The following is a 23,384-nucleotide window of genomic DNA, read 5'->3' as shown; positions in this document are numbered from 1 at the left end:
AAGAGGTTTTAAATTAATTAGCGCCCCGGAGGAAATTCAAGGAAATACAGTACTTGACTTTCAGTGCATTCTAGTATTCACTTTCAGTGAATACTAGAATATATATATATATATATATATATATATATATAGGGCTTCACGGTGGCAGAGGGGTTAGTGCGTCTGCCTCACAATACGAAGGTCCTGCAGTCCTGGGTTCAAATCCAGGCTCGGGATCTTTCTGTGTGGAGTTTGCATGTTCTCCCCGTGAATGCGTGGGTTCCCTCCGGGTACTCCGGCTTCCTCCCACTTCCAAAGACATGCACCTGGGGATAGGTTGATTGGCAACACTAAATTGGCCCTAGTGTGTGAATGTTGTCTGTCTATCTGTGTTGGCCCTGCGATGAGGTGGCGACTTGTCCAGGGTGTACCCCGCCTTCCGCCCGATTGTAGCTGAGATAGGCGCCAGCGCCCCCCGCCACCCCGAAAGGGAATAAGCGGTAGAAAATGGATGGATGGATGGAATAATGGGTTAGATTTTATATTGCGCTTTTCTATTATTAGATACTCAAAGCGCACACTGAGAAGTGGGAACCCATCATTCATTCACACCTGGTGGTGGTAAGCTACATTTGTAGCCACAGCTGCCCTGGGATAGACTGATGGAACCGAGGCTGCCACTTTGCGCCTACGGCCCCTCCGACCACCACCTATCATTCATTCATCATTCATTCACCAGTGTGAGCGGCACCGGGGGTCAGGGTGAAGTGTCCTGCCCAAAGACACAACGGCAGCGATTTGGATGTCACGAGGCGGGGAGCGAACCTGCAACCCTCAGGTTTCTGGCACGGCTGCTCTACCCACTACACCATACTGCCCCGATATTGCTTCTTTTGCATGCCAACACCTTCACATAATAATAATACGTAATCAGAACTGGATCCCGAAATTGAGGGAAATTGCACTAATGCAACCGTATAGACTAGGGAGAAGTGATGTGGTGAGATAAGCAAATTGTCCAAAGCATGAATGCTCTGTGTGAGTGCAGGCCAGTGGGGCCATGTAAGGGTATGAAGTCCAAATGACTTAGTATGAGTATATTGCAGGAGGTGACACTTAAAGCTTCTTTTCTTCCTTTTGCCAACAGGATCTGACCTGCATTGATGACCTCTCCACAAACTCCCTGTTCTCCTCTCCGGCCGATTCATTGTCGGAGTATGCCGATGCACCGCCCTTCATCAACACAGACACCCTCGGCACGGTACCGACACTCTGGGACGTCAGCACTAGCACCACCGTCGCCAACACACCAGCACACAGCCAGCTGGAGGTCAGTCAGTCATTTGTCGCCCGGACACATACATATATACCAACACACATATGCAGTATGAGCATGATATACAGTGGGGCAAAAAAGTATTTAGTCAGCCACCGATTGTGCAAGTTCTCCCACTTAAAATAATGACAGAGGTCTGTAATTTTCATCATAGGTACACTTCAACTGTGAGAGACAGAATGTGAAAAAAAAATCCAGGAATTCACATTGTAGGAAATTTAAAGAATTTATTTGTAAATTGTGGTGGAAAATAAGTATTTGGTCAACCATTCAAAGCTCTTACTGATGGAAGGAGGTTTTGGCTCAAAATATCATTATACATGGCCCCATTCATTCTTTCCTTAACACGGATCAATCGTCCTGTCCCCTTAGCAGAAAAACAGCCCCAAAGCATGATGTTTCCACCCCCATGCTTCACAGTAGGTGTGGTGTTCTTGGGATGCAACTCAGTTTTCTTCTTCCTCCAAACACGACAAGTTGAGTTTATACCAAAGAGTTCTATTTTGGTTTCATCTGACCACATGACATTCTCCCAATCCTCTGCTGTATCATCCATGTATCCATTTTGGTAACACTAAATTGGCCCTAGTGTGTGAATGTGAGTGTGAATGTTGTCGGTCTGTGTTGGCCCTGCGATGAGGTGGCGACTTGTCCTCGGTGTGCCGCGCCCTCCGCCCGATTGTAGCTGAGATAAGCACCAGCGTCCCCCGCGACCCCGAAGGGAATAAGCGGTAGAAAATGGATGGATGGATGTTATGTTCACAGCGGCAGCACGGTGGTAGAGGGCCTAGTGCACGTGCCTCACATTACGAAGGACCTGAGTAGGCCTGAGTTCAATCCCGGGCTTGGGATCTTTCTGCGTGGAGTTTGCATGTTCTCCCCATGACTGCGTGGGTTCCCTCGGGGTACTCCGGCTTCCTCCCACCACCAAAATCATGCACCTGGGTATAGGTTGATTGGCAACACAAAATTAGGCCTAGTGTGAATGTTGTCTGTCTGTGTGTTGGCCCTGTGATGAGGGGCGACTTGTCCTTGGTGTACCCCGCCTTCCGCCCGAACGCATCTGAGATAGGCTCCAGCACCCTCCGCGACCCCAAAAGGGACAAGCGGTAGAAAATGGATAAATGGATGGATGATGTCCATGGGGCGCCAACTTTTCAATGTATTTTACACAGTATATCTCGCCCTCTTACAGCTTCTCTTACGCAATTACGTCATTACGTAACACGTCTACTGTACGCGTTGGTTAGCTAACATTAGTAATTTGCATAGCTGGCATCAGCTGTCATTGAATGTATCAACTATCATAACAACAACGTGACTGCAAATAATTTGTTGCTTCTCTTGGACTGCCTTTTTATGCATGGATGCGCTCCCTGTGCGTACGTGCCGGTAAAAACTGTCATGACATAAACTTTGTAATTGTGAAAAATATGGACAATTGTCAAACAAATGTGTTTATCTTAATGGTAACATAAGCTACCTGTTTTTTTTTTTATATGTTTTTCTTTAAAAAATGTTACTGTCAGGAAGTTGCAAAGAGCACCTTTAATATGTGTATCAAAATATATAATTTCCCTACCTTACACACACACATTTGTATGTACCTTTTTGTTGCCGCCTGCCTGTCAAGACACATTTTATTTTAAAGAACATGACTTTTTCTATAATTTTCCCATATATTTGAGTTTGTCTTTATTTTATGTTTTTGTTGACAGCTGAAAGGCTCCAGCAGGTTTCAGGGCTTGGCCAGTTTGGATGATATTACTGCTATAATCAGCACCCCACCTTTAGGAGGATTCCAGGTAGCCACACCAACCTGTCCAAACTGATTTTAACATTCAAACTAACGTTTTTGTAACTGATGACAATAATGTGCAGTTTCATGTCCAACACTGACGTACTGTACTTTGAAAGTATTGGTTTTGTTGAGCACAAAATACATTACCAGCAATACCTGCTGCAGCTATCTATTATTATAGTAATTGAGTAATGCATACATATATATTAGGGCAGCACGGTGTACAGGGGTTAGTTCATGTGCCTCAAAATATGAAGGTCCTGGGTTCGATCCCCGGGCTCGGGGTCTTTCTGTGTGGAGTTTGCATGTTCTCCCCATGACTGCGTAGGTTCTCTCCGGGTACTCCGTCTTCCTTCAAAGACATGCACCTGGGGATAGGTTGATTGGCAACACTAAATTGGTCCTCGTGTGTGAATGTGTGTGTGCATGCCACCTTCTGTCAGTCAAAACAAACACTGTCATTAATTTTCATTCGTTTATGGTAATGCAACCATTTTTTTAAATTAATCACATGCGTTAACACGTGAAGGTTGACAGACCTCATATATATATATATATATATATATATATATATATATATATACATATAGAGTATATATATATATATAGTATATGTATGTGTGTGTGTATATATATATATATATGTATACTGTATATACACACACACACATATACTATATATATATACCGGTATATATGTGTATGTGTATATATATATATAAATATATTTTTATATATACAGTATATATATATATATATATATATATATACTGTATTTATGTATGTATATATATATATATATACATAAATATATATATATGTGTGTGTGTGTGTATATATATATATATATATATATATATATATATATATATATATATATATATATATATACATATATATATACAACCATGGTCAAAAGTTTACATACACTTGTAAAGAACATAATGTCATGCTGTCTTGAGTTTCCAGTCATTTCTACAACGCTTATTTTTTTTTGTGATATAGAGTGATTGGAGCACATACTTGTTGGTCACAAAAAAAACATTGATGAAGGTTGATTCTTATATGAATTTACTATGGGTCTACTGAAAATGTGACCAAATCTGTTGGGTCAAAAGTATACATACATTATCAATTTTGGTGATGTAGAAAATTTACAATCAAATCAAATTAGCTTCATGGTATGGCCTCTTAACGTCATGCGAGTGATTATGATTGACAACACCTGTTGACTTCTCTGAGCCCATTTAAATAGTGCTCATGCGATGCAGTCATTAGACTTTGTTACAAACAGAGACAAGTGACTTTCCTGACTTGAAAAGTCAGGAAAGTCACTTGGTGCCATTTCAAAGCGGCTTACGGTCCCAAGAGCAACTGTGCAGACAATCGTTCGTAAGTATGAAGTGCATGGCACAGTTTTGTCACTGCCACGATTTTCTGCTGATGGTCAAGAGTCAACCGAGGTCTGCAATGAATTGGAAGCTGCTGGATCACAGGCGTCAGCGTCCATAGTCACGCGTGTTTTGCATCACCATGGACAGAGAGGCTACCATGCAAGAAGGAAGCCCTTGCGCCAGAAGCGACAACGTAAAGCTTGTCTAAAGTTTGATGCTGATCACATGGACAAAGATAAGACCTTCTGGAGGAAAGTTCTGTGGTCGGACGAAACACAAATTGAGCTGTTTGGCCACAATACCCAGCAATATGTTTGGAGGAGAAAAAGTGAGGCCTTTAATCCCAGGAACACTAAACCTACCATCAAGCATGGTGGTGGTAATATTATGCTCTGGGCCTGTTTTGCTGCCAATGGAACTGGTGCTTTACAGAGAGTAAATGGGACAATGAAAAATGAGGATTACCTCCAAATTCTCCAGGACAAGCTAAAATCATCAGCCCAGAGGTTGGGTCTTGGGCGCAGTTGGGTGTTCCAACAGGATAATGACCCAAAACACATATCGAAAGTGGTAAACGAATGGCTAAATCAGGCTAGAATGAAGGTTTTAGAATGGCCTTCCCAAAGTCCTGACTCAAACCCCATTGAGAACATGTGGACAATGCTGAAAAAACAAGACCTTCTCAGAAAACCAAAAAGATTTAGCTGAACTGCACCAATTTTGTCAAAAGGAGTGGTCAAAAATTCAACCAGAAACTTGCCAGAAGCTTGTAGATGGCTACCAAAAAGCACCTTATTGCAGTGAAATTTGCCAAGGGACATGTAACCAAATATGAACATTGCTGTATGTATACTTTTGACCCAGGAGATTTGGTCATATTTTCAGTAGACCCATAATAAATTCATAAAAGAAGCAAACTTCATGAATGTTTTTTTGTTACAAACAAGTCTGTGCTCCAATCACCCAATCACAAACAACGTAAGAGTTGTAGAAATTATTGGAAACTCAAGACAGCCATGATATTATGTTCTTTACAAGTGTATGTAAACTTTTGACCACGACTGTATATAACAATAATATACAGTACAGGCCAAAAGTCTGGACACATTCAGTGTGTTTTCTTTATTTTCATGACTATTTTCATTGTAGATTGTTACTGAAGGCATCAAAACTATGAATGAACACGTGGAATTATGTACTTAACAAAAAAAGATGAAATAACTGAAAACAAGTTTTATATTCTAGTTTCTTCAAAATAGCCACTCTTTGCTCTGATGACTGGTTCGCACACTCTTGGCATTCTCATGATGAGCTTCAAGCACACCTGTGAAGTGAAAACCATTTCAGGTGAATACCTCTTTGAAGCTCATCAGTTAATTCACCTTTTTGTGTTTAGTACATAACTCCACATGTGTTCACTCGTAGTTTTGATGCCTTCAGTGACAATGTACAATGTAAATAGTCATGAAAATAGAAAAACCGTATTGAATGAGAAGGTGTGTCTAAACTTTTAGCCTGTTCTGTATGTCAATATGTATGTATATGTATGTGTGTGCGCTGTGTGTGTATGTGTATGTATATGTATATATATATATATATATATATATATATATATATATATATATATATGTATATATGTATATATATATATATGTATATATATATATATGTATATATATATATGTATATATATATATGTATATATATACATATATATATATATTCATATGTAAACTTTCTCATTACCATGGATGATGAAAGATTGCTTTGCATTACATAATACCTGTGCACAGAGAGACAGTCATAAATCAGAAACAATAACTAGGGCCACACCTCAAAAGATACATAAAAAAAAGAAAATTATGAGAATACATACACTAAGTTTATTGAGAATGGAGAATCGTGTCAAGTTTTACTTCAGTAAAAGGGATCACAACTGATCCCATTCACTAATTTTTCCATAGTCACCGTTTTTTAAATGTATCATCTTTCTAAACATAAATAAACATAATTACAGGTGTTAAGTGTATTTGACATTGCATTGAATAGACATACAGTACTGTGTACATGTGAACTTAAATCGCAAAAATGAAATCAACTGCTTGTTGCTTGGACTGATTTTAATTAGAATTTTATTACTATGTATTTTTTATTCTTTTTATCTTATTATTTTTAAAATATGTTTATTTATTTAGTTTGTTGTAAGAAATTAACATAAATGAACTAAGTTAAAGTCCTCACTGAATAAAAAAATCAATACAATAAAATGAGTAGTTAATATAGTATTATTAGTGTATGCCATGGCAAAAGATGACATCTATAAAGGAATTAGATTTATTTCAAAGCAAAGCCAAGTCGTACATTGGCTATGTGTAACATATTTAAAGCTGGGGTACTTAAATCTTGTGTCACCAGGCAGTTTTAAATCCCGCCGCCCATGTGCACCTCGCTGATAGTCCTTCCCAGGCTCCGCCTCGCTGAAAGTACACGAAATTGCGCACAAGAGCTGTATGTGCACACACATAGGTTGACAGTCTCAAGTTGCATCGAAGGATCTCCTAGTTTGTATTTTGTAGCAGAAAATAAAATGTCGCCGCCACGCAAAAAAATACACAGAAAATATAGGAAAATGGAACTTTGATGCCAATGTTCAATTTTCCTATATTTTGTGTGTATTTATACCTGTTTAGAAGGAAAACAGCCACTTGTGCAGTCAAAGTTAGTCCAAGACTGACCCACCATCTTGAATACGCTGTACCAATACTTATTTGAGTTTTGGCTCTTCTTTGGTATTTTTCGACGTACATCGTCTTTATTTTTTTTCCTTTGATTTCCTCTTTTTCTGTTTTTTAGCACCATATGCTGTAAAGACAAGCACACACTGCAAAAAGTGAAATCTAAGTAAGATGAAATATCTCAAATAAGGGTGATATTTGCTTATTTTCTGTCTGATAAGATAATTCTTCTCATTTCATTCATTAAAATTAGATGTTTGTCAAAGTTATAAAATGCCGGTGCAATTAATGTTATCCCCTGAGCTTTTAATCTTAAGCAAGCTTCTGTTTTTCTTATTTGTTGGTTTTAATGTGTTCTTTACACATTCAAATCTTATTACCTGTTTAAAATAATAATAAATAAAAAAAAATTAAAAAAAAAGTCACCTAGGCTAAAATGACAACCGCATATATAACAAAGCAAGCGGTTTCTGTTGAATGAGTTATGTTGTCTTACTCAGGCTCAGACAACCCGGTCTCCACCGGAGGAGGAGGAGGAAGCTGAGGAAGAGGATTCAGAGGAACTGGGCCATGTCGACACGTATGCTGAGTACAGGCCTTCCAAATGTAGGTCACTGGACCAGACGGCCAAATCTATCTTCATGTGGGATGCTGCCTTTGGCTTTTCTTTTCAAAAATAACGACAAATTGTGTTTGCTCTCTTCAGCCACAATAGGAATTTCCCATCCTGACATAGTGGTGGAGACCAACACGCTTTCCAGTGTCCCTCCTCCAGACATCACATACACTCTGTCAATCCCAGAGAATACCATTAGCAGCGGCCTGCTGTCCGCCCTGCAGCTTGAAGCCATCATTTACGCCTGTCAGGTACACACGCAGCCACATTGCATACACTATATTGTTTTTCTCACTCTGAACAATGAGTGATTAGTCCCTTTGCTTCTGATTTTGCCCAGCAACACGAGGTCATCCTTCAGAACAACCAGCGAGCGGGCTTTCTGATCGGAGATGGAGCTGGTGTCGGGAAGGGACGCACTGTGGCGGGAATTATCCTGGAAAACTACCTTAAGGGAAGGAAGAAAGCACTATGGTGAGGGTTGAGCGTATTAATCATGGCAAATCTTTCATGAAGCATTACTAATGGGTAAATAGTTGCTGTGTGTATAAAGCCTGTTAAGCACTGTACTGTGTTAAAAGTCTGATAAGATTCATGAAATTCTCAGTATGTGATGTGAAAAGGATTGATCATTAATTTACTGGATGTTCCCACTGTGTGATGGGTCATACATTAATGAAATCATGGTTATGGCAGAGCACATTTCAGACTCTAAACCAGGGGTGTCCGAACTGCGACCCAGAGGCCATTTGAGGCCTACAGCTTAATTTTTATTGTCCCATGACTCTACACCAGACCTGAGCAAATTAAGGCCCGTTAAGCTTTTCACTCCGGCCCGCCGGACAGTCCCAAATGATTTTTTTGTCAACTTTAAGATTGAAACTGTAGCTGCCATTATGATGTGCAGTGATGTTTTACAAATTACCGTAAGTCTTGAACTATACAAAGTATTTCAATGGTTGGAATCGGCACTTTTGCATTATATACCGTATTTTTCAGACGATAAGTCGCAGTTTTTTTCACAGTGCAACTTAGACTCAGGAGCGACTTATGTTTGAAATTATTAACACATTACCGTAAAATATCAAATAATATTTTTTAGCTTATTCACGTAATACAGTGGTTCTCAAATGGGGGTATGCGTACCCCTGGGGGTACTTGAAGGTATGCCAAGGGGTACGTGAGATTTTTTTTTTAATATTCTAAAAATAGCAACAGTTTGAAAATCCTTTATAATAATATTTATTGAATAATACTTGCACAAAATATGAATGTAAGTTTATAAACTGTGAAAAGAAATTCAACAATGCAATATTCAGTGTTGACTGCTAGATTTTTTTGTGGACATGATCCATAAATATTGATGTTAAAGATTTATTTTTTGTGAAGAAATGTTTAGAATGAAGTTCATGAATCCAGATGGATCTCTATTACAATCCCCAAAGAGTGCACTTTAAGTTGATGATTACTTCTATGTGTAGAATGTTTTATTTATAATTGAATCACTTGTTTATTCTTCAACAAGTTTTTAATTATTTTGATATCTTTTTTTCCAAATAGTTCAAGAAAGACCACTACAAATGAGCAATATTTTGCACTGTTATACAATTTAATAAATCAGAAACTGATGACATAGTGCTGTATTTTACTTCTTTATCTCTTTTTTCAACCAAAAATGCTTTGCTCTGATTAGGGGGTACTTGAATTGAAAAAATGTTCACAGCGGGTACATCACTGAAAAAAGGTTGAGAACCACTGACGTAAGAGACTAGACGTATAAGATTTCATGGGATTTAGCGATTAGGAGTGACAGATTGTTTGGTAAACGTATAGCATGTTCTATATGTTATAGTTATTTGAATGACTCTTACCATAATATGTTACGTTAACATACCAGGCACCTTCTCAGTTGGTTATTTATGCGTCATATAATTATATATAATTATTCAGCCTGTTGTTCACTAGTCTTTATTTTAAATTACCTTTCAAATGTCTATTCTTGGTGTTGAGTTTTATCAAATAAATTTCCCCCAAAAATGCGACTTATACTCTAGTAAGACTTATATATGATTTTTTCCTTCTTTATTATGCATTTTCGGCAGGTGCGACTTATACTCCGGAGCGACTTATACTCCGAAAAATACGGTACTAGTTACTATAGTAATCTAAGTTACAACAGCTCAGTGGGTGGGGAGCGTATCCACAGACTGTTTCCAGAGCGGCCAGCCTGAAATGCAGGTGTCAGGGACAGACGCGGAAGGAGATTTTTACAACAAAATTCCAAAGCTTAGTGATGTATCAAATTGTAGGTGTTTTTTTAAATTTTTTTTACCCTTCGCGTTCATATTTTTGTTGCGTTTCGCTTGATGGCAAAATATGTCGGAGAGGGAGTGTGTCATTCATATGTTGTCAATATTCAATGTTTTATCATTCATTGCCATGAATGTGTGAATGTGTGTGTGAATGGGTGAATGCGCGAATAGTGTCAAAGCGCTTTGAGTTCCTTAAAAAAAGGTAGACAAGCGCTGTACAATTACAATCCATTTACCATTTACCATTGTTAATATTGTAATTTCCACATTCTTTATTTTTATGTACATTCTGGGTGTCTCATTCAGTAAAAAAAAGTAAAATTCCATTCCGTTTTTTTAAGGCGGTCCGTCATAATGTTTTTAGCATTCAATCAGACATTTTTGTGAGGTTTTGTATTAGTGTTTCCTAAAAATAGATATACCAGCCCCCAGACACATGTTTTTCTCTAAATTTGGCCCCCGAGTCAAAATAATTGCCCAGGCCTGCTCTACACTCTAAAAATACTACTACAAAAAAAATGGGTGAAAAAAGCAAAAAGGAGTAATGTGAGCAGAAAAAGGTTGAATGTTTATCTTGACTGAAAGCTGACAAGCTGTTTTTTTTTTTTTTTTATGATGCTTTGACACATTGGGTTGTTTTTCTTTTAGTCTCATCATCTGACTTTTAAGTAAGCGGCCCGATGTAGAAAAAGTTTGGACGTCCCTGTTCTAAACACAGCCTTATTCCTTTTCATGTTGTCTTAGCGCAAATGTTTCAAAATATAGAGTTTTCTCTTGTAGTGTTATTGTGGATTGAAAAAAAAGGCAATGGTTGTCAAAGGGCCAGCTTGAGTTGAGTTTACATACACAGTTAGTGATCGCAATAAATGTACACATTTCCTGCCGCTGATTCTCCATCCCCTTTGTGTTCGATGCTGATGATAGTAGTTTTTCTAGACTGGTGATATTTACGTCATTGTAATGTGTTCCTATTGGTTTGTTGGAAAACCAAACAAAAATCACAACAGCAGCGATAGGCAGATTTGTAGTTATCTTTTGCAGCCTGTACCAAAAACAAGTACCGTATTTTACGGACCATAGGGCGCACCAGATTAGAAGGCACACTGTGGATGAGCGGGTCCAGTCAGGTTTATTTTCATACAAAGGGTGCATCAGATTATAGGGTGCATTGAAGGGGTCATATATTTTTTTTTTTCTTTCTAAATCGGCAGTGTTTTTTTCTATGTCTTTGTTGTAGCGGTGTAGTGTGCAAGGACGGGAGTGGAAGAAGTGTCAAAAGATAGAGCTAACTGTTTTACTGACATCCAGACTTTACTTCAATCAATAACAGAGCATCATCTCCTCATCCGTAGCTCATCCGTGCAACAAACAACGCCAGAAATGTGTCCCGTGAAAAACCATCCGACCAGAACTCTGTAATAACTAAAGTTCCTCGGGTGAATAATGTAAACTCACTACACGGGTATGTTTTAGCGCTTTCATGGCGAGTTTACTGACAGATATAAGTTAGAACTTTACACTACTTCATATTAGAAATGGCAACAGCGGAGGATGAATGTCCCATAACAAGAAGATAGAGAAAAAGAAGAAGCTTATCGGCTATGTTGTCCACATGGACTACAAAGGCGGACACGCGCACACGTCAACAGGTACCAGAAGGTAAGAAAAGTCGGTTTTGCATAATATTGTGAAACAAAACGCCAGATAATTTGTCTTACCTTATACACGCACCATAATAATACTTTTCTGTTTAATGAGCCAACAATCCATAAAGCGGTGTGGCTTCATAGCTTAGCAAAGTCATATTAAAACATTTTGATAGATTTTTGAGTGCTGTGTGTAATGTTCTCTATTTTCAATGGAACATATACAATTTTGGTGTTGTTTACTTGAGTCATATTACAGCCTACACATATCTCTTATGTTTGACTTCTACCGTGTTGCAGACTACACGTATCTCTTATGTGTGACTGCCATCTACTGGTCACACTCATCATTTCACCGTGTGCCAAATAAAATAGCTTCGGGGTCGGTCAGCACAACCAAAATGATTCTGTACATTAGGCGCACCGCACCGGGTTATAAGGCGCGCTTTGGATTTTTGAGAAAATTACTCAATCAATCAATCAATATTTATTTTAATAGCCTTAAATGACAAGTGTCTAAAGGGCTGCACAAGCCACAACGACAACCTCGGTTCAGAGCCCACATAAGGACAAGGAAAAACTCACAACCCAGTGAGATGTCAATGTGAATGACTATGAAAAACCTTTTAGAGGACCACAGATGTGGGTGACACCCCCCTCTAGAGGAGACCGGATGCAATGGACGTCCAGTGGGTCTAACATAATATTGTGAAAGTCCAGTCCATAGTGGATCTAACATAATAGTGAGAGTCCAGTCCATATTGGGGCCAGCAGGAGACCATCCCGAGCAGAGACAGGTCAGCAGCGCAGAGATGTCCCCAAACGATGCACAGGCGAGCGGTCCACCCCGGGTCCCGACTCTGGACAGCCAGACAAATGGAAGGATTTTAAGTGCGCCTTATAGTCCGAAAAATACGGTACATTTTTCTTGCTGCACCACCACAGGTTTTGTGCTACTTTGCCTGTATTATCTTTTGTCTGCAATTCGGCCAAAATTGCACATTGCATTCTTTGCGTGACATGTTGGTGCGCTGAAATATTTAAGATATTTTATTGTTTTTTTTCCTTCACCGAAATTCTTCTTGATACATGTTTTAACATAATGCCATCTTCATTGTTGCCTTTGAATTGAGTGCAGCCCAACAGGATATGAGTTCATACTCAGCTATACCCTCTTTTTGCTTCAGCGACATGAAATTGACTCTTGCGGCCAACATCATCTGTTTTGCATATGATTTTCTGTCTCGCCGTCTGTACTGAAATACCAATCCCACTGTACGCCGCTACAGGTTCAGCATATCCAATGACCTGAAATTTGATGCAGAAAGAGATCTCAAAGACATTGATGCATCGACTATTCCTGTGCATGCCTTAAACAAGGTGAGCCGGAGTACTGTTTTTTCAATGCAGTTCAGCACAAAGCTGCTATTGCTGACTGTGTGACTATGTTGCAGATTAAGTATGGTGACACAGCTACCTCAGAAGGAGTCCTCTTTGCAACGTACTCTGCGCTGATAGGCGAAAGCCAGGCGGGGGGGCAGCACCGCACGAGGATTAAACAGATCTTAGACTGGTGCAAGCCGGATTTTGATGGAGTTGTATCCTTTCGTGACACACATTCCGCCTGCACTGTGCCGTTTTTTTTGTCGCCCCCTTTGTAGTTTGTTTGTCCTTGACCACATTTCCCTCACAGATTATTTTTGATGAATGCCACAAAGCCAAGAATGCCACGTCAACAAAGATGGGTAAGGCAGTGCTTGATCTGCAAAACAAGCTGCCGCGGGCCAGAGTGGTGTATGCCAGTGCCACAGGTATGTTGAAGCAGTGATGAAGGCTTAATGCAAAACAGCACAACCTAAGTTAACATTACATTGTGGGTATTAGGTGCATCTGAGCCAAAAAACATGATTTACATGAGCCGCCTGGGAATCTGGGGTGAGGGCACGCCCTTCAGGACCTTTGATGACTTCCTGCATGCTATTGAGAAAAGGTTTGCAATGTCTGATATTCTACAAATTCATACTCATAAGTAAATATGTAAGGTATACATTTCCTCAGATAGTGTTCGGGAGGCGTTTTTTTGGTTGATTTATTTTTCTAACTAAGAAAAAGCCACATTTTTATCTGAAGTAAAGCATTATTGAGCGGAAACCTTGTGATGAAGCAGTGAAATGTACAGTAGAAGTACCAAATTTCCAACACCAAAAAAAGTTATAGACAATTTGAACCAAATTTTCTGACAAAATGCATGTTACAAGTTAAGCAAAACTTGAAGCTTGTTTGAACTCCTTATTAATGTGAGATTGTATTGTAAGAGCTTATCAAGAATGTTTGTACCGTATTTTTCAGACTATAAGTCGTTCCGGAGTATAAGTCGCATTTTTTGGGGGAAATTTATTTGATAAAACCCAACACCAAGAATAGACATTCGAAAGGCAATTTAAAATAAATAAAGAAAAGTGAACAACAGGCTGAATAAGTGTAGGTTATATGACGCATAAATAACCAATTGAGAAGGTGATTCAATTATAAATAACAATTTCTACACATAGAAGTAATCATCAACTTAAAGTGCACTCTTTGGGGATTGTAATAGAGATCCATCTGGATTCATGAACTTCATTCTAAACATTTCTTCACAAAAAAATTAATCTTTAACATCAATATTTATGGAACATATTCACCAAAAATCTGGCTGTCAACACTGAATATTGCATTGTTGCATTTCTTTTCACAGTTTATGAACTTACATTCATATTTTGATGAAGTATTATTCAATAAATATAATTATAAATTATTTTTGAACTGTTGCTATTTTTAGAATATTTAAAAAAAATCTCACGTACCCCTTGGCATACCTTCAGGTACCCCCAGGGGTACGCGTACCCCCATTTGAGAACCACTGTATTACATGAATGAGCTAAATAATATTATTTGATATTTTACGGTAATGTGTTAATAGTTTCACACATAAGTCGCTCCTGAGTATAAGTCGCACCCCCGGCCAAACTATGAAAAAAACTGCGACTTATGGTCCGAAAAATACGGTATTTGTATGTTCATGTTTTATATTTGTTATGTTTGTTTTTATGTCTCATGTAACAGTAACAGATAGACCCTACATAGGGAAGGTTGTGGCTGTTAAGTACACCACAATTCAATTGGTTAATTATTAATTACTAAAAAAAGGGATTTTACAAAACTCATGCTAAACTCAACGTAGCTAAAAAACATAATAGTAAATGGGTTATATGCTTGTATAGCGCTTTTCTACCTTCAAGGTACTCAAAGCGCTTTGATGCTATTCCACATTCACCCATTCACACACTGAGGGCGGGAGCTGCCATGCAAGGCTCTAACCACGATCCACCAGGAGCAAGGGTGAAGTGTCTTGCTCAAGGACACAACGGACATGACGAGGTTGGTAGAAACTGGGGCTCGAACCAGGAACCCTTAGGTTGCCGGTACGGCCACTCTCCCAACGGTGCCACGCCGTCCCATGGCTAAAGACTTAATTAACTAGAAGCTTGCCTACAAAACGTAAATTTTTACTGTCCATGACTTTCTGATATGTCATATTCTGCTATTTTTAATTTTTATTAGTGTTTAACTGTTCTTTATACCTGCGATGAGGTGGCGACTTGTCCAGGGTGTACACCGCCTTATGCCCGATTGTAGCTGAGATAGGCACCAGCGCCCCCGCGACCCCAAAAGTGAAGTGAAGTGAATTATATTTATATAGCGCTTTTTCTCTGGTGACTCAAAGCGCTTTACATAGTGAAACCCAATATCTAAGTTACATTCAAACCAGTGTGGGTGGCACGGGAAGCAGGTGGGTAAGGTGTCTTGCCCAAGGACACAACGGTAGTGACTAGGATGGTGGAAGCGGGAATCGAACCTGCAAACCTCAAGTTGCTGGCACGGCCACTCCACCAACCGAGCTAAACCAGTTTAAGGGAATAAGTGGTAGAAAATGAATGGATGGATGATCTTTATACTTGGATAGTTAAGTATGTTGCTTAAAACATTGTCTGCATATAAAAAAAAAGGCTTTATGATGGGAACCTTTTTGCCCTTGGTGTAATTTTTATTTGTTTAGGACTCAGGGGTGTCACACTCTGGATCTGCGGTCCTCTCCAAGGTTTCTCATTGTCATCCCACTGGGTTGAGTTTTTCCTTGCCCTGATGTGGGATCTGAACCAAGGATGTCGTTGTGGCTTGTGCAGCCCTTTGAAGTAGTTGTGATTTAGGGCTATATAAATAAACATCGATTGATTGAAACTAATTTGAGTTCAGGGGCTGCAGGGAGGAAAATCAGTGCACACCCGGGCCGGAATATTAAAACCATGGCATTCAATCTAAAAATAAATAAAGAGGACTTCAGATTGTTTTCTTTGTCTGACTTTGGCCAAAAATAGAACCAACCTATTCTGAAAATATTACAATAAAAATATAGAAAAAAATACCGGCAGCGGTAAAATTTAGATCCATGAAGGAAAGAAGAAAGCGAATGAATGTTAATAACTAAATACATTTACATATGCATAAGTATCGATCCGTTGTGGTGAAGAAGGAGCTGAGCCGGAAGGCAAAGCTCTCAATTTACCGGTCGATCTACGTTCCCATCCTCACCTATGGTCATGAGCTTTGGGTCATGACCGAAAGGATAAGATCACGGTTACAAGCGGCCGAAATGAGTTTTCTCCGCCGTGTGGCGGGGCTCTCCCTTAGAGATAGGGTGAGAAGCTCTGCCATCCGGGGGGAGCTCAAAGTAAAGCTGCTGCTCCTCCACATCGAGAGGAGCCAGATGAGGTGGCTCGGGCATCTGGTCAGGATGCCACCCGAACGCCTCCCTAGGGAGGTGTTTAGGGCACGTCCAACCGGTAGGAGGCCACGGGGAAGACCCAGGACACGTTGGGAAGACTACGTCTCCCGGCTGGCCTGGGAACACCTCGGGATCCCCCGGGAAGAGCTAGATGAAGTGGCTGGGGAGAGGGAAGTCTGGGCTTCCCTGCTTAGGCTGCTGCCCCCGTGACCGAACCTCGAATAAGCGGAAGATGATGGATGGATGGATGCATAAGAATGTGTTTTATTTTGTGTTATTTTTTCCAACGAATTAAGTAACGTTCATGACAACCTTTTTCCAAAAGACAATAAAAAATGTGAGATATAACAGGGTAATGCATACATTTATCATTTGTTTTCAAAATGGTTACAAAAAAGTGGGAACCCAAAAATTCACTGTAGGACCCCATTTTTATGACTTGATGGGGTCTCTGTGACCCCATTTTAAAAATTCCTAGCACCAACACTGATGGAGTGCGTGCAAAACAGCAGCAGGCGGCTGTGGCCTGCGAGCCGGTTCTAATACTAATCAAATATCATCCAGGTGGCCGTGGATAATTCATCCGGCCTGCGGGCCTTGCCTTTTTACACATAGGGTTTATGTGAACAATTCGTTAAAGGCATGGCGCCTGTTCGAGCTGCGGCCGCTATCTGAGGAAACAGTATTTCACATCACAATGTCGCTTTACTGCCTGTAGAGTATGGCTACTTGACATGATTTTATCTCGCTGAATAATGTATGTGCTGTTCATATACAGAGGCGTGGGTGCCATGGAAATTGTTGCCATGGATATGAAAGTGAGCGGGATGTACATCGCCAGGCAGCTGAGCTTCTCAGGGGTGTCGTTCCGCATCGAAGAGATCGGACTGGACAGCGACTTCAAACTGGTCTACAATAAAGCTGCCAAACTGGTGAGCAACACAGCTTATCGCAATGAGGTCATCGGGTAGAAGACCTTACTTGTAATGGTATTCCTTCATGTAACCCTAGTGGGCGGAGGCGCTGAAAGTCTTCATGCGTGCTGCCGATGAGCTGGGCCTGGTCAGCAGGAAGTCTCTGTGGGGGCAGTTCTGGTCATCTCACCAGCGCTTTTTCAAATACCTCTGTATCGCTGCCAAAGTCCGCTGCCTGGTGGAGTTGGCCAAGAAAGAGCTGGAGGCAGGAAAGGTCAGCACAATTTCACTCTGGAACGCTGAATCGGCAGGTTTGCAAGCAATGTGGAAATGTCCAGACGAAGATTCGGGCAGGAAATAAATTGCACATATCCTTGCTGTCCAATTGAAAAGAAAATTGTTCTTCTTTCTGTCTGATGAGAAAAACATTGTTCTTGTTTTTTGATTTAAAAAAATATGGTTTTCACTGTAATATCCAATGCATACATAAAATAAATGTTTAATACACATTTTAAAATGGTCTTTGTCTCTGGCAGTGTATCGTCATTGGCCTGCAGTCTACCGGAGAGTCACGTACTCGAGAAGTTTTGGATGAGAATGACGGGCATCTTGACAGATTTGTCTCTGCTGCAGAGTGAGTGAACCTTAGTTTTAGTGTTTTTTTTAAGTGAATTATATTTATATAGTGCTTTTCTCTAGTGACTCAAAGAACTTTACATTGCGAAACCCAATATCTAAGTTACATTTAAACCAGTGTGGGTGGCACTGGGAGCAGGTGGGTTAAGTGTCTTGCCCAAGGACACAACGACAGTGGCAGAAGCGGGGATCGAATCTGGAACCCTCAAGTTGCTGACACGGCCGCTCTACCAACCGAGCTATATTGTGTTTGTTGTAGGGTCGTACGGTCTACCGGTATTAGTATAGTACTACTTCTAAATCAGTGACGTGCGGTGAACTAAACACCAGGTGAGGCATGCATACTTTTTTCTCATCTTTTTTTTTTTTTACTTAAATTTGTTTGTGCAGCTCTAGTCATTGTTGATTTAGGTTGCACATTAGAGTTACCGGGAAAAAAAGAGTTATTCACTTTCATAAAAACTTTTATCATAATGATATTATGATATGATAAATGGGTTCAAAAAGTATTTGATAAAGTTGTTATTAAATACTTTTTGGTCCCATTTGCTTTTAACAAAAATAAATCATGTATTGTGAGTGTATATTACCTTTCTGTATTTGTATCTGAAGCAGCAAGAGCTATCCTCCATGAAAACATACTTTGTATGATCGCATTCATGTTGTCTTAAAGTCCAGTTTAGAGAAGTATTTAATCTTGGATACAGTATATAATCCTCCATATTGGCAGAAACATACATTTAATTCAATTTAATTCCAAGAAATTAAACAATATTTTTGCACCACAAACACTGGCTTACTCTATTAAAAATGACATGTTTGTTATAAATACAGTTTAAAAAATAAATTTAAAAAATGCTGGCTTCCGCTGGAGAGTCCTGTGTTTGCTAGCTTGAGCGCCCCCACTTCTCCCAATGTGGCGAATCAGAGTACTGCTGAGGCATTGAACTGCAAGTTGACAATATATCGCCCCCTACCTTGAGGCAGAGGTACTTGCTGCCTCATGACCTGCCTTTTCCCCGTCGCAACAAGCATGCACCCCCTCGCACGCACACACCCAATACACACTGTGTGTAGCTGTGGAGGTACCGTCTGTGTCTGCCTCACTTCTCGTCTGCTGCATTGTTTTGATTTAGGAAACATGGAATTTCCGCGATTTTGACCATGAAAATTATCAAAATATACAGGAACCACACCAAAATCACATAGAAAGCATAAACCAAAAGAGAAATATTAAAACTTATTTCATTTTATTACTTTGTTTTGTAACATCTCATGGTTAAGCCACCTGGTAGCAGGTGAGGCACTGCCTCACTTGCCTCCCCTGACAGCATGTCACTGTTCTAAATAATAATAATAATAATAATAGTGGATTAGATTTATATCGCGCTTTTCTATTGTTAGATACTCAAAGCGCTCACAGTGAAGTGGGAATCCATCATTCATTCACGCCTGGTGGTGGTAAGCTACATCAGTAGCCACACCTGCCCTGGGGTAGACTGACGGAAGCGTGGCTGCCAGTTTGCGCCTACGGCCCCTCCGACCACCACCAATCATTCATTCATCATTCATTCACCAGTGTGAGCGGCACCGGGGGCAAAGGGTGAAGTGTCCTGCCCAAGGACACAACGGCAGAGATTTGGATGTCCATAGGTGGGAAGCGAACCTGCAACCCTCAGGTTTTTGGCAAGGCCGCTCTACCCACTACGCCATGCCGCCCCAAAATCACTAATCCTCGCCTCCATGGCGACAAATAAAGTGAGTTTCTTACAAGTATCCCTGCAGGACGAGGAATTGCTAAACATGCTTCACTACACTTTATCACCACTAATGATGACGTTCCTGAATGTAAACAAATGCCATTGGTGGATCTACACCTGACATCCACTGTAATGATACCAAGCAGGAGAGTATCTAGTCAATACTACTATGATTACATCGATATTTTTTAGCATCACGTCTTCTTTTGTTCTTTTAAGATTTATATTAAGTTAAAGTACCAATGATTGTCACACACACACTTGGTATGGCGTAATTATTCTCTGCATTTGACCCATCACCCCCTGGGAGGTGAGGGGAGCAGTGAGCAGCAGCGTTGGCCAGGCCCGGGAATCATTTTTGGTGATTTAACCCCCAATTCCAACCCTTGATGCTGAGTGCCAAACAGGGAGGTAATGGGTCCCATTTTTATAGTCTTTGATATGACTTGAACTCACGACCTACCGATATCATGGCAGACACTCTAACCACTAAGCCACTGAGTAGGTGTGAGCGATATTTCCCGCATCTACTTTGTTTTAGCAATCAAGAATATTTCAGTTGTTTTTATCGTACTTTGTGTGGCCATTGTTGATTAACCACTCGGCCATTATGTTTATAAACTGAGTAATTACGTCCATGGACACATGAGGACTTTGAACATGACCAATGTATGAACCTGTAATGACTTGGTATCGGATTGATACCCAAATTTGTGGTATCATCCAAAACAATTGTAAAGCATCCAAACAACCGAATAATAAGTGATTATTACATTTTAACAGAAGTGTAGATAGAACATAAGTAAGCAGGCATTAACAGCAAATGAACAAATAGATTAATAATTTATTTTCTACCACTTGTCCCTAATAATTTTGACAAGATAATAGAATGGAAAATGACACAATATGTTACTGCATATGTCAGTATTTAGGAGCCTTTGTTTGCTTACTTACTACTAAAAGAGAACCAAATTTTCTGACAAAATGCATGTTACAAGTTAAGCAAAACTTGAAGCTTGTTTGAACTCCTTATTAATGTGAGATTGTATTGTAAGAGCTTATCAAGAATGTTTGTACCGTATTTTTCAGAGTATAAGTCGTTCCGGAGTATAAGTCGCATTTTTGGGGGGAAATTTATTTGATAAAACCCAACACCAAGAATATACATTCGAAAGGCAATTTAAAATAAATAAAGAAAAGTGAACAACAGGCTGAATAAGTGTACGTTATATGACGCATAAATAACCAATTGAGAAGGTGATTCAATTATAAATAACAATTTCTACACATAGAAGTAATAATCAACTTAAAGTGCACTCTTTGGGGATTGTAATAGAGATCCATCTGGATTCATGAACTTCATTCTAAACATTTCTTCACAAAAAAATTTATCTTTAACATCAATATTTATGGAACATATCCACCAAAAATCTGGCTGTCAACACTGAATATTGCATTGTTGCATTTCTTTTCACAGTTTATGAACTTACATTCATATTTTGATGAAGTATTATTCAATAAATATAATTATAAATGATTTTTGAACTGTTGCTATTTTTAGAATATTTAAAAAAAAATCTCACGTACCCCTTGGCATACCTTAAGGTTCACTATTTTGTTGTTGTTCAGTGTTGTTCACTATTTTATTTAAGGACAAACTTGCTATAAGAAATGTATGTTTAATGTACCGTAAGATTTTTTGTTAAAATAAAGCCAATAATGTGGTCCTCTTTATTAGCAAAAGTATCTAAATACATTTTGGTACCGGTACCAAAATATTGGTATTGGGACAACAGTAGCTTGTGGTGATGTAATTCACAGACTTGTCAACCTTTGGACAGAATTTTCACATCAGTAGCATCATCGTCTGAAATTACAGCATATTAAAGTGTTTTTGAAACTGTTTTGAGTGTCCCTAATGCTTTCTTCCCCTTTTCTTCAGGGGAGTGTTCCAGTCCCTTGTGACAAAACATTTTCCTTCTGAAAAACAGCGACGAGAGAAAGCACCCGGGAATAAAAGAAAACGTAAGTGCACATTTGTCACTACGGTGGAAATCATTTATTTGCCACCAACATAAGTAGTTTGGGCGATAATGAGTTTTTTGTTTTTTTTTAAACCTACGGCAGTTTGTGACATCGTTTTATTCCATCTGGATTTATTTGGGATGCTTCTGTTTTCATGTGATGTATTATGAACTTATCTAAAAGATCTGCTACAATAATTGTGTTAAATGTTGGGACTACACAGTCATTACAATTTTGTACCTCAGCATATCTTTCATCCGGTGGCTAAAATTTAAAAAATCTATTAAATAACTTTATTTTATTAGTTGCTCTGGTAGAATCTGTGTTCATACTTCCATGCTTTTATTTTTGAACATAGCTTGAACAGGAAGTTTTTGTGAGAACCTAATTTTCTCTGTAAGTACACAGTATTTATGTTGCTTTCTAGCTCTTTAGCAATAATAAGGAAGTTGGCAAGTGCTACAACACGTGTTGTCATAAACCGACCAATTTTTCATAGAAATGACCGTTTCGAGTCGTGATAGTTCCAAAGATATTAAAGTATTGGAGCCTTATGAAACACAAGGACTGATACTGTGTACCTACCTCCATGTGTGTCACTTTAAAAAAACAAAAACGTGGTTGATATAACAGCTGTCATTTATCTGCGAGGCGACAAATGGTGTGTCAGAAAAGCGCTTCTTACGTCTGACAAAGTAACCGCTCGTACCAAATGAAGTCAGAAGAACTGCGTGCAGCAATTGACATTGTTTTCATCGCCACAATCGGTCAAAATAGAATTAATATAAGGCAAAGTGTTGGATGTTTAGAATTAATGGCACCAAACAATGAAAATTGTATTTTTTTTTCTTGTTTACTCTTTAGCTCATTGTCTAAATTTACCAGTTTCATATTCCTTTCTGCGCAGCTATTTGTTAAAAAAAAAAATTTACCATATTTTTCGGACCAAAGGGCACCATGCCGATGAGCAATCAAGTCTATTTTCATACAAAATGCGGATTAAAAAGCGCCAGATTATGATACGCATTAAAGGGGTCATATTATGATTTTATTTTTTTACATTTAAAACACTTTTTTATGGTCTATATAATATGTAATGGTGGTTCTTTAGTAAAATGTTGCATAGATTATGTTTTACAGATCATATTCGAGCCGCTTTCTGACCATCTCTTCAGGATGTGCCATTTTGTGGGCGGTCTTATTTACTTCGCTTCAGCGTCTTCTCCCCGTCATCTTTGTTGTTGTAGTTTGTTGTTTTAGCGCTTCCAAAGCGAGTCTACTGACAGACATACGTTATAACATCCATCCATCCATCCATTTTCTAGAAGAGTACGCTAATTTATATTTCAAAATGGCAACAGTGAAGGATGAATGCCCCACAATAGGAGGATAGAGAAAAAAGAGC

The 23,384-nt window shown here is 39.2% G+C and overlaps 1 protein-coding gene across 5 annotated transcripts in view; it reads left to right on the top strand.

The window, feature by feature from the left end:
• sbno2b (strawberry notch homolog 2b) overlaps positions 1-23,384 on the top strand; it is a 202,296-nt gene that overhangs the window by 134,588 nt on the left and 44,324 nt on the right. For 4 of the 5 annotated variants that reach the window (XM_061888714.1, XM_061888719.1, XM_061888717.1 and 1 more), the window contains 13 exons: positions 1,127-1,309; positions 3,034-3,120; positions 7,746-7,851; positions 7,952-8,112; positions 8,202-8,335; positions 13,109-13,199; positions 13,274-13,417; positions 13,513-13,630; positions 13,704-13,809; positions 17,423-17,576; positions 17,656-17,832; positions 18,095-18,192; positions 21,897-21,979. In XM_061888714.1, the coding sequence (XP_061744698.1) occupies positions 1,127-1,309; positions 3,034-3,120; positions 7,746-7,851; positions 7,952-8,112; positions 8,202-8,335; positions 13,109-13,199; positions 13,274-13,417; positions 13,513-13,630; positions 13,704-13,809; positions 17,423-17,576; positions 17,656-17,832; positions 18,095-18,192; positions 21,897-21,979 (1,642 nt within the window). The remainder of the gene's footprint in view (positions 1-1,126; positions 1,310-3,033; positions 3,121-7,745; positions 7,852-7,951; positions 8,113-8,201; positions 8,336-13,108; positions 13,200-13,273; positions 13,418-13,512; positions 13,631-13,703; positions 13,810-17,422; positions 17,577-17,655; positions 17,833-18,094; positions 18,193-21,896; positions 21,980-23,384) is intronic. The other variant, XM_061888715.1, reaches the window with a different exon arrangement.

This window comes from Nerophis ophidion, linkage group LG26 (genome assembly GCF_033978795.1).
Source record: "Nerophis ophidion isolate RoL-2023_Sa linkage group LG26, RoL_Noph_v1.0, whole genome shotgun sequence".
NCBI classification, from domain to species: domain Eukaryota; kingdom Metazoa; phylum Chordata; class Actinopteri; order Syngnathiformes; family Syngnathidae; genus Nerophis; species Nerophis ophidion.
The sequence above is the reverse complement of the archived record's forward strand: the minus strand, read 5'-3'. Positions and strand labels throughout refer to the sequence as shown.